General features: G+C 38.9%; 1 protein-coding gene across 2 annotated transcripts in view; it reads right to left on the reverse strand.

The window, feature by feature from the left end:
* Positions 1-2,181: 2,181 nt before the first annotated feature.
* Positions 2,182-12,799, reverse strand: part of rab33a (RAB33A, member RAS oncogene family) — a 13,789-nt gene continuing 3,171 nt past the window's right edge. The window contains exons 2-5 of one of the 2 annotated variants that reach the window (XM_035669270.1): positions 11,465-12,029; positions 6,794-6,934; positions 5,288-5,368; positions 2,182-5,195 (exon numbers count right to left, since the gene is read on the reverse strand). In XM_035669270.1, the coding sequence (XP_035525163.1) occupies positions 4,971-5,195; positions 5,288-5,368; positions 6,794-6,934; positions 11,465-12,029 (1,012 nt within the window). In that variant the 3' untranslated portion in view covers positions 2,182-4,970. Of the gene's footprint in view, positions 5,196-5,287; positions 5,369-6,793; positions 6,935-11,464; positions 12,780-12,799 lie in introns of those variants that run through there. The other variant, XM_035669269.1, reaches the window with a different exon arrangement.

Here is a 12,799-nt window from a genome sequence, read left to right on the forward strand (position 1 = left end):
TTTTTTTTACTGATAATTGGCTTTTTTTGATGATTGAAGACAAATGATGGGGGTCCCGCAGGGGTTTCAGAACCCAGGACAGCGACGATTTTCTGAACATATAATAATTAGTTGTCTGTGTTATTTCTCACACCTGCTTCAGGTTCAGATACTTTACTTAACCTGTGTTTGCTTTGTCAACGAGGGTCACTGCAGCTCTTCTTTTGTGAAGGATTTCTGGCTCAGGATATGACAACTTTTGATTTAGTGTATTTATATTGGGATATTTTGACGTCCCTACTCAGATTTTTAATACATTTTTGGTATTAAAATTGCTTTTGCTGTGTTTCCAATCCACTGTCGGTCTCTTGCCAAACCACATCACTGACTCCAAGAAAAAGTCCAGCCTCTCTGGAATATCTCAATATGAATTTATAACATTCCTCAAAACCTAAAATTTGAATGTGTCATGAAGATGATGAAGATGTCATGGCAAATGCCTTAAGGACATATTGTGATGCTTAAACACATCTGTTGACAGATATTACTGTTCAGACTTAATCACTTAAACATTTTGATGTTCTTTGACGACTGGACCCGGAGAGTCAGTACCAATAAGACGCTATTCATTGAGAGGCACGTCTATTGTTTTACCTCTCTGATCCTCTTGCACTCTCAATATTCAGCGGCACTCATCTGCTACATCCATTAATGGACACAAGATCTGCTTGAGAATTCAATTTTCTAGCCAAAGACAAGCAACAGCCTCAAGCCACATGTTCGGAGACAGACGGACGGGGAGATATGGAAGCAGAAGGAGAAAGAAATTGAAAATATTAGGGGTCACTGAAACACAGAAGCACTGACAATGAGATATGAGATGGGCATAGAAGGAATTAAAGGGATACATTATGGAAAGATTAGGATGGAAATAGAATGAAAGGGCGGTAGAAAGAAGGTGAAACATGAAGGGTGAAATAAAATACAGGGCAGAGAGAAGCAGAATGGAAAAACAGACATGAAATCTTAAGTTCCTGTGTGTGGGAGGGAAACTCTAACAGTAAATACTTCGGTCAGGACACCAGTGAGTACACGGCCAAAACAGACTGAAAACATCATGTTAATACTGAGGGGGTGCGTAATGTCAAAATCTGACTAAAGTTTAAGCGTTCAGATGACTGAACTAGTCTCCAAATAATGAGGATCTGAGTCGGGTGAAGCGTCTTCAGAAGTTTTATCAGAAGTCCCTTTGTGAGATTGTAACAACCACAATGTTACATATGAAACATACAGTAGAAGACAATCTGATACAGTCCAAAACAATAACAAACTCACAGCCTAAAAACATTGTCATCTCAGATTTAACAATTCTAATAAAATGATGAAAACATCAAGTGACACCATTCTTAAGGCTTTTGTTAAAGGAGTAACTTTGTATATTGACCTTTAATCAGATTTTTTTTTTGTAGTATTGACTAGGTAGAACGCATCCCTGTCCATTCATCATGTGGAATAAGAGTTGAATAAGAGCTGCTGTTCTGTAGCAGGCTGACCTTCAACATCTGCGGTGTCACATTAAGCTCAGAGGAGCATAAACCAAAATAAGTCCATATTATTTCCATTTTAAATAGATTCACTTTGACCCTGAAAAATGGAGTTTAGCCAACAGTTGGGACGTGACCCCTGACCTGTGTCAGTCACACAGGTTGCTACAGGAGATCTATTGAAACTGAAAGTCAATAAACCCCAAATATTTGAAAACGAGAGTTTCAACTTTCTTATCTTTTGTGTCTATTTTTATGTAGGGATTCATTAATTTACAGATTCATACCAATAATACACTTTTCTCTGTTGTTGCACTGTTGAGCTCACTGTGACGCCCCAGAGCTTCCCCTGTAGGGGGAAATGAATTTCCCCTACATACATTAGTAACTATCACATTATCATAAACTTTATTAGGTGTATAGGTTTATTAGGATAGCTGCAGGCTATCTGACAGTTAATTGAAGGCTAAAAATAGCTAGCTACAAGGTAGCCTGCACTGACACTATTATATGAATTACCTGAAGGTAATGTTGTACCTGTAGGGCTGCAACTAACAATAATTTTCATTATCAATTATTCTGCCAATTACTTTTGTGTATAAAATGTGAAAAATAGTTAAAAATGACGATAACAAATTTGCGTTTTGTCCGACCAACAGTCTACAACCCAAAGATATTCATATGGAACAAAGAAAACCAGCAAATATTGACATTTGTGAAGCTGAAATCAGAGGAAGGTTGTGAAAAATCACAGGAACAATAAATCAATTATCAAAATAATTGCAGATACATTTCCTATCAACCCTTTATAACTCATCAAGAGATTCTGCCCCAATCTCACAAGCAATTAATAAGCAAATTCATTCCACATACAGTAACCTGGTTTTTAACATTGTGACTTTTTGCAGAAGAAATCCAGACTAAATTTCAAAATTTCAAGGCATCCCTTTAAGAAAAAACATGGGTTAAAAAAAGAAAGAAAGAAAGCCAGATATTATAACAAATAAAACACAGTGTATGTACAGGGAAAAAAGGGAAGGCAAGCACATTTGTATTCTTAACCTTTAGACCTGGATAAAAAACAAATTGGTTATGATTTCAAATATTTGAAATAGAAAGTTGATAGACACCTTATTGCGATATGTGAAATTCATAATAATAACTATAGCCTAATGAGTGATGAAGTCAAATGTTATTTTATTCAGATCTGGTTAAGATTATAAAAAGAAAATGCAGGCACATTCTTCTTTTTCCAACACCATGTTTTGCTTCCTATTAGGCTAGCTGTCTCCCATGTATCACGACTAAATTAGCCAGATTATGCTAACCTAATGTTAAACAGAGCCACAGTTATTTGTTAACGGATAAAAAGTTGTAGGGTGTACCCAACCACTCATGTATTACAGCCCTGGCAATAATAAGCAGTTCAGAAAATGGATGAATGGTTATCCCAGTTTTTTGTGTCACAGATTTCATTCGCCTGTACCGGCTGCTTGATCCCACTGCCACTGTCAGAAGAAGAACAGAGGAGGAGAAATTCTGACTAAAAAAATCAACAAAACCTGATACAGCTCAGACAATAGCTCCATGGATGTGTTAAAATTGCTCGATGGGATGAATTAATTAGGTCATCAGACTGTCAGCTTGGAGGGAACACCCATCTGAAATGCTCACTGATCTAAATTTTTTCACATATGGCATCCAAATGTATTTATAGCATTGCTCAGAAGTAGGCTAGTGTTAAATTAGGGAAGGACATGGCGAGGATGCTGCTATATCTAATTGACGGCATCGCAGTGACGCTTGTGGATTGATGCCTTATTACAAAGGCGTCATAGCTCCAACACTGAGTTATGTACAGTGTGTTATTCTACAACCACAACACATCATCTGGGAGCTATCTCAATGTAAAGCATACTGCATCTCTGTGGACAATAAATAATAAATATGGCTTTCTACAGGGATTCATGCAGCCTGTATCATCCATGGCTTAGATACTCCTGGACTTCCTTTATACACACACCAGGCTTAAGTCCGCTCATAGTGTACATCCAGGCTCAGGCTGTGTAGCAATATAAATATATCCATTATGCATACAGGGGTCACAGTTTTCTATCATCATTCCTGCCCTCTCTGAGACTGGAGGCAGTGATATTGATGTGGAGATCACATCGTCTAAGACAGACAGAAGGCCTTTACTTTCAAAAATATACAGAATATGGAATTGCGGTGGCGGATTGGCTATCTTGAAAGTCACGTACGGCAACGACTAGATGTTTTTTGCATTTGCACACAAAGGGAAAACTGGATAAGCCACTGTGCTAGAAGTTAAGCGTGGAGGGGATATGTTTACATCGGGTTTAGATGAGAAAAAGGAACCTTCCCATGACGGCTCTTCTTTGTAGGAGACTGCATTCTCCTACATGAGGGTAAGAGGATCTTACAGCCTCTAAATCAATACGCGACATTCTGCCTGACAACCTCTAGATGGTCCATTTGCAGGAAACCTTGTTGTCAAGGTCTTCCTGCACAGGTCCCTTGAGCTCACCTGCCCCTTTTGCCCCTAATTTCTCCACATTAACGTTCTCTAAGATGTGTTTTCTCATCTTTCCAATGTATTTGTGATCTCACAGTGATTTTTAAGTGTCCTACTTGTGAACGATTGACCTAGATAGGCATCAGGTACATTAAAACTGACACAAAAAGAGTCCTCCCTCTAAAATAGTTTATATTTCCTTTTAAGAGGCTGCCAGAGTGTTTGGTTGGTTGTATGAACCAAAATCATCTTGATTGATTTCTTTGAACCAAGACAGAGGCAGCTTTTTAAGGCAGTAGATAAAGGTCGAGAGATGCTGCTTTCAAGCTAGGATGTGGATGGAAATCAGTAAGGACAAGGCAGCAAAAATAGGACAGTTCTAATGTGTTGCCTCAGAATGTTGCTGTTAATAAAGGCTGTGATAAACACAGATCCTCAAATGACTCATATGTTAATCGTGTTGTGTTTGCCTGTGCACTGGGCACATTGAAAGCACTCAGTTTCTGTCTATGTTTGAATACATGGAAGAATTTCTACTGTAGTCTAAAAGGCAACATTGTCTCATTTCTGAATTGTTAATAAATGCGTCAACCCCCAATCCTTTTTTATCTCTTTTCCCTCTGTCTTCGCCACCCTCTTTCCTTCCTATCCTCATCCTCACAAACAAGAATATTGATGATGTTTCTTGCTCCAGTGTCACTGTTTCCACCCTATCCTCCTCTTCCGTGAAACACATGTTCTTAGTGACAACTTCAACCCCCAATCCTTGTCCTAAACCAGAAAAGTTGCACTTAATTTAAAAGACTCTTGTATTAGCCTCACTCTCCCATCATCCCTCTCCTCCTCTTCCTTGACATGTACAGTTACTCTTCTCTCTTCCCCTCCATTACGCCTCCCACTCCTCCTTTTCCTCAACAAGGACAATTACTCTTTGTTTCAGTCTCTTGTGTGAGTCGGACTCTTCCGTCCTCTCTCTCCACGTCTCTGTAGAGCAGGGATTTCTGGGCCTTCAGGCGGCAGGCCAGCGACATGAAGATGGAGTCGACGTTCTGACTCTCCCTCGGGTCCTTGGCCGACGTCTCAAACAGCAGCATGTTGTGGGCGTCAGCGAACTTCAACGCCATGTTGGAGGGAACCTGGGAAGGCACAAATGTTTGGTTGTAAAGCCTAATGTAATTTAAAAGAGTAAATAAAGTATTGTATTGTTGGGGTATTTGAGTATACTCACCTGTATTTGGTTTACGAGGTCACACTTGTTTCCCACCAGGACTCGAGGTACTGATGCTGACACCCGATGGCCATTACACTCCTGAAACACAACAGAATATATCTTTATAAACTTTATAAACTATGTGAGCATGATATGTAAACATAAATATGAATGGCTGGGTGGAAAAAAACCTTCCCACCCGCCTCTTAGTTGTAATTACAGGGAATTTATGACAGCAACAATATGTCTTACTTGGCGAAAAGAACTGTCGGTGCCAAAATGGCTGCCGAGCCACTATTCCCAACAGCTCAATGCCAATAAAATCCTCGTAGAATCGATTCAGCCAATTGAAAAGGAGCTATAAAACCTGCACAGTATGTCTATATCTACATGAACTGTTAAATATGAGGCATGATCAATAAAAAACCTTTTATTCTAGCATTGCTGCAATCATCTTGAAATAGAGCACAAAGGTCTTTAAGTCATAACAATCTCATTCTTTCCATTTTACTCATGTGGCATACATTCAGCATTAGTCACACATAGGTTTACTTCTACAATAACTAAGCTACTTCTTCTACCTCTGCAACTAATAAAACGTCTATGTATATACTGTTTTACATAAATCATTTTTACTTATAGGAAAGCACAGGTTTAAGTCTCCCAGGAAGCCACAGTAAGCCACATGCACAGTACAGAAGAGCCTGTTATTGGCCAAACTAACTGGAATCCAGCTGGTAATTTATACTACTAATTACACTTTGCTCACTCTTGCTATAAGATGTAAAAACATCTGCCATGAAAAAGCTCTATTACTGTTGCAGCTGCTATTATTTTCAGTGCAACTACTACTGCTATCACAACTACTACTAACTTTGATACCACTACTATTACTATTGCCACCTAATTCAACTACTTGCAAGTCATTTATTACTATTATTTTATTATTTAGTATTACTACTGCTGAAGCAACTTCTGTTCTATGGTATAGTAGCCACAATGTCAGTGGAGGTATTGGTAGAAATAATGGAAGCTGCCCAGTACAAACACAGTGTGATCTACTGGCCACTGAACAGCTCTACTGGAGCCGTTGGGGTTAAGGGCTTTGCTCAAGGGCATCTCATTGGCGGTAATGAGGGAGTGGCAAGCGCTGCTTCTTTACTTTCCCCACCCTGCACACATTGGATTGGAAATATTTTTCCTACAGATACAACTCCACAGACCATTTTGTATAATTAATTTTCTAAGTGATCCGATGGGCTTTGGTGGCTTGCTAACAGCCGTGGTTGGAATTGTCGCAGCATTAGCATTCAGAAATGCAAACCATGCTTTGTGATGGGAAACATCACTGTGTCAACCAACGGATAATAAATAGTCTTTGGGAATAACCAGTGGGAACACTTGGAACTGCAGAGAGGCTGATAATGTTCATGGTGCCAAAAGACAACTAAGGAAGTGTGCTCCCTGCACTCTTTCTACACTGGCATACATTATTTAGTTGTTTCAAAATGTATTGTTACAAACCTCTATCCATGTCTGTAGGTTGCGGAAGGAAGTCATCTTAGTGACGTCATACACAAAGACCACTGCATGGACATTGCGGTAGTAGTGTTCCACCATAGATTTACGAAAGCGCTCCTGGCCTGCTGTGTCCCATACCTGCACCTGTGGAGATGGACAAGATACATCTGTGTTCTGATATGCCTGAGGAACACTGAATATCTGTAGAGAGTTTCCAGGCAGTATTTAAGCACCGTTTACGCTACGTGATTTTAGCCTGAAAAAAAAGACCTCCTCAGATACAGACACAACGCTGAATAAACAGTGTTTTGGATGTCAGGGAAATAACAGCATCCAGAGCAACAGAATCCAGACATCCAAGCTCATTATGTTAAAATGTTTTATTAATCTCAGTGAATCAGTAGACAACTACAGATATAAATCTGGCTACAATGAGTTGTCTAAGCCTATAAGGGCTTACAAGAACCAGTACATGGAGCTGTACCATGTCAACAGGAAAGAGTGCTAAGATATTCCTGGTTACAGGGTCTCAAGAGAGCACTGCTCTATAGCATGATGGGCTTTTCTGCTTGATCATTAATAAATGCCTCAGGCAGGTCTACGCTGTGCTGTGTACAGTATTTGATGTAATCTAATATAAATGTAGTGACATATGCCCAATTACAAGTTTAAAACCAAAATAAAGCACCACATTGGATTCATAAAATCAAAACACAACATTTGGACGCATTGCAGTCTGGGTAGCCAAGTTCATCAAATGTTTGGAGTGTTCTTCACTGCCATAGCTATCAGGGTCCAATAACTAACTGCATGTTTTCACTGCGTGTTCTCAGCTTATTTCATATTTTGAGGAATGTGTGAGTTCTGTCAAACCACACCACAACTCAAAGGCTAATTAGCTCTAGCTAAATAAACTGCCGTTTGCTTCCAGCACTGTATTCTACTTGACAAAACAATGCAGCTGTTTGGAATATAGGGTCAGATTTAGCCTGTGCACCTGTGCAGCATGTGGAGCTTCTCTATACCCGTGTCATTCCTTAATTGCAGCATTTGATGGTTTAGATTTAACCACAGGGACGGAGAGGAAGTGAGCTTTATTTACCGCCTCAGTGCAAGAGAAGTACGGATATTGATTTCACCTAAAAATAAAATTCAGTCATGTCTGAATGCAGACAGAGTAAAGATTATTTATGGCTCATGCTAGGTCACATTATACCGTACTGTATATTGTGCTCAAATTGTCGGCTTGCTGAATGTGTAATCAGCAGCACTTTGTATATCAACGTGGACAACTCTCAACAAGCTCTCTACGGCCTGTAGGGACAAAGGACCAGTGAATTATCTGCTATTACCATTTGAAAGGACAGGGCCAGCTATTTAGCATCAGAGGTTGAATGCTGCATTTAATGCTGCTCAAAACATCAAAGCTTGATCTTTGTAGAACACTACTGTAATTTGTGTGTGATTTAAAAGCAAACTGAGCAAATTTATAGTGCACAAAAATGACAATACACCTCTCATCAGTCTCATGTTGTTAGAGATTATTTAAAATCTATTTATACATTTTTGGCTTTGTAATAACTTGACATTGTGTTTTTCAAAATCAGCCAAAATGTTTAGAAATAAAGTAAGTGGCAGAGGAAGAAAAAAGATGTCAAATTTATACAAAATCATTGTGAAATCTGGGCAGAATTCTGCCTGTCAACATCTATCAAACGTTATACATCGTCCATTCAGTGAGATATCTTGGCTATATGTCACGCAAACTTGAGAATCCTTACTATTATTCTGACACCTACTCTGTACATCTATACTTAGTGCTCTACTCTATTTTTAGTCCTCTGCAGCTTATAACATTTGTTGTTGCCCATCTCTGTGCTGCTTTTATTCACCTGCCTGAGTACTGGAGAGGAAAGGAGTCACCCAGCTAGATGTATATACAAGTAGACTCAGATAAAATGTATATGAGTTCATCCTGTTATACGTACACTGTGAGTGGAATTATGACCTGTGCTGCCATGAAATTGTTTTATAAGCTCTTTAGAGCGCCACTGCACCAGTGAAGCAGCTTAGTTTTTTACTCCAACAATCAAAGAGGCCACTGTAGAGGGAATGATATCACCCTCTGGATGACACATAAATACACACATTTTTCACTTCCTGTCTCAGCTAAATGATCCTGGAGCCTTCTGGATCTAAAACACCTGCCTGCTTGTAAACCTCCAGTTCGCACAATAAAACCATCAGTGATGACTTGTCAAATTATATGACACAAAATAAAATAAAATAAATTCTCAAAAGTGCCATATCTCTGAATACATACAGTATTCCTGCTTTACTGTTAAGTCTAGCTTGCTGTTAGAAGCCCTTGCGGTTGCAGTGTTTATTACATCCTACAGCAAGTTTTCATCATTATGATGCTGGTCATTCTTCTGTGCAAGTGGAAATTAAAGGTTATCACCAAAACATCATCAAGGCATCGTTTGAAGCCCATATTTGACTAGTGGTCATCAAGATATCTTGCTCTGGACCAAAAGCACAGGCAGACCAATCAAAATGACCTTTCTTGGTACATTAGCATGTCAAAAAAATAACCATTTCCAATGATAGAAAAAATTAATTATGGACAATATATATAAAAATAATTCCAATTCATGATATAATCCTGATAATTACCAGAATATACTCTAAACCCTTAAAATGTGACTAAAACTTTCTTTCACTTTACCTTACATTTTGTTATTGGTTATTTTATTGTATCACAGATAGGCACCTCATCTCCCTGTCCTTCTTTAGTTTTGAATCCATAATATTTCCACACATCTGGTTTAACCTTTTTTTGTGGGGGAGCACAAAAAGCAGCTAGTAGGAAACTGTGTATTGATGAGCTGTCAATCCCTCATTAAAGGTTAACTTCAAGAGGAACAAGGAGAAAACAATGGCTGCACTTACAGCACACGAGTTAATCACTGAAAACAGGCTTAATCTAGATAATAAAATCATTACTTATAGCATTTATTACTCTACTAGCATTCACCAGTGTTACCTCACCAGCTTTGAAGGCAGCAACAAAGCAGAAAAGAACAATAGAGAGTATACAGTGCAGGATTTGTTCAAATTTACATAGGAAAAAGTCACATTTTCACTTTCTGACACTGCTGATCATACTGTATGTGTATCGCATGTGTTTTGAAGAAAATTTCAATGATTCAGACACGCTGACCTAATAGGTGTTCAGTGAGTCAGCATTAGGGGGCATCTGGAGGTTGCAGACAGACTGTTCAACTGAGAAAGGGGGAAAGGGAGTCTACTCATGCATGTGTATGTGTGAGGCTGCACACACACACTTACTGGCCCAGTGAGAAAGGTAAAGATACGTACTTTAAAAGAAATCTCAATAACAAGCCTAATATTTAGTCCTAGACTATCCAAACGAATGAGTAATGAGATGTGAGTAAACATATCAACTAAAATCTTGAACAATACTATTTGATATGATACTTAGCCTGTTACTATACCGTTGCACTTAAATTGATTTTGCTATGCCAATATGCATTGCTGCTGAGGATGTTGGAAATCATTAAATTTTAATTCAGCAATTACCATGACACCATTACACAACTACATTTGTTGCTGCTGGTGGTTTTATTGGTGTAGAATCTGTTGTGACTGATACGATATGCAATACACAACAATGGGTTGTTGATTTTATTTATGGGTTCAAAACTGTTGAAATTGTCATCAACTTTCGGACAATTTAATGTAGTTTTTAACCCTGCCTCTTATACAGCTACACATTTGCATTTTTATTCTAGAAAAGATTGGATCAGGAATGCTAGAGCTCTAAAACCTACCTGGTATTAGGACTGTAGTGATCAATGATTTTTATTCTTAATTAATCTGCCAATTATCCTCTGGAATGGTTGATTATTTATTGTTCAACAAATGCCATAAAAGTGTGAAAAATGTCTTTAAATTGCTATTGTTGTCCATTGTTGTCCAAGATATTCAGTTTACCATCATATAACACAAAGAAAAGCAACAAATCTATAAAACTAAAACAAGGTAGTGTTCAATCCTTTGCTAGAAAGAATTACTATGATTAGTAATAACTGTTTAATTTTCTATTGAGCGACAAATCTAATCTCTTCAGCTCTACCTGCATTATAGATATTTTGTTTCTGTTTTCAGAGGCACCTGAATTTAAAGCAGCAGCCTTGTAATTTGGATTCAATCGTTTTCTAAATAACAAATGATTAAATTCAGGCTGAATGCGTTGCCAGCAGAGATTTCATTATTTTTTGGAAACACGAAACACTTAAAACATCTATTGTCAACTCCACAGAAATATGTCCCCCAAACACCTCTCTGGCCATACATATCCCATTCATTGTCATGTTTTCTTCCATGGACACCCACAGCCTTTGTTGTCAGAAGGCGTTACATTTCTCCAACGTGAAAAAAATACAATCTGAATAGAAAAATATCCCTAAAGAAAAGTGTTGAGGGTCGTTTTGCTGAGATAAAATGAAAGAATAGGCCCTGTGTGATCCACTGGCTGAGTTTGCAGCTGATCAACAAAAAGAGAAGAGGAGGAGGAGGAGGGAGGAAGGTGGGGGGGGAGGGAGTGAGGAAACACCACTAATCAACATCCAACCCCTCTGTTGCTTTTACCTTGATAGTCTCTCCTTCAATCTCCACCGCCTTCTCCCTGAAATCCACGCCGATGGTGGCCTCTGTCTTTTCGGGGAAGCTCCCCCCGGTGAAGCGGAAGGTGAGGCAGGTCTTCCCCACGTTGGAGTCCCCGATGACGATGATCTTAAAGATCCGCGTCTGGATGCTCAGCTCCAGGGAGGAGGTGCTGAGATCCACAGAGGATGTGAGGCTCGGGGCGGCATCGTTGCTGCTGCTGGCGCGGCTCCGGCTGGCTCTGTGTAAATCCATGGAGGATGTCAGGATGGTGACATTGTCGTCCGCCCGGTTTCTTCGTGCGATTCCTTTCCCACCTCCTCCTCCTCCGCCGCCGCCGCCGCCGCCTGGAACTCGGGTCTCCTCCTCCGGGGAATCGTTGGTCATTGTGCCGGAGGAGGCGATGCGCAAATCGGTGTGCGTGTGTGGAGAGCAGAGGGGGTGGACGGATGGATGGATGAGTGAAGGGAGGGGAAAGGAGGAGGAGGGAAGGAGGAGACCAGAGATGCAACAATACAAACGATGCGCTCTTTCAGCAGCTGAGTGTGGCCTTAAAGGGAGAAGCATTGTAAAAGACAGGAAGATAATAGTTTATATAGAATAAGTAAAAAAAAGGTAATAACTATGTAGGAAGAGGCTAAATAAATACAAGAAAATTATTCAAACCCATTATTTTGTTAACACCAGGTGAAAAATTATTCTATTAGGTACAATAAACTAGTTCCAGATATTAAAGTAAAATATTATTATGTTATAATGGGAGAACCGAATGTAATAGAAAGTGCCTTAAGATTATAAACTCACCAGTGACTCACACAGATCTCTAGAGAAAATCTCTTGAGAAATAAATACAGCAGTTAAGTATAATAAGATCAATATGTGAGTCCCACAGACACATGAGCAGTGGTGGATAACATTGTATTTTTATTTCTATACATTTTATGTTACTTACTTGTAGTTTTTACTCCGCTGTATTTGTATGACAGCTGTAGTTCCTTTTTATATTGAGATTGTAAATAGAAAACATGGTGAAATGTTAAAAGCACCGTATTTGGGGCTCATTGCAAATACAGATTTGAGTAGCAAAACTGCTTTCTTTTCCCATTAATTATGCCACAACCCACTCCACCTCAACCAGTATTACAATACAGCTTACATCTCTATTAATTATCTAATAATGCAATATATAAAAATATATAAATATATGGGTCATTTTTTCCGTAGAACAATTGGATGAGTATTACATTATTTTACTAATAATATTTTGTGCTTTTATTTTATTTTTTACTATTTTGGACTTTTGGGCTCATGTAATGAAAC

This window comes from Morone saxatilis, unplaced genomic scaffold (genome assembly GCF_004916995.1).
Source record: "Morone saxatilis isolate NCDOM2014 unplaced genomic scaffold, NCSU_SB_2.0 Contig22, whole genome shotgun sequence".
Taxonomy (NCBI): domain Eukaryota; kingdom Metazoa; phylum Chordata; class Actinopteri; family Moronidae; genus Morone; species Morone saxatilis.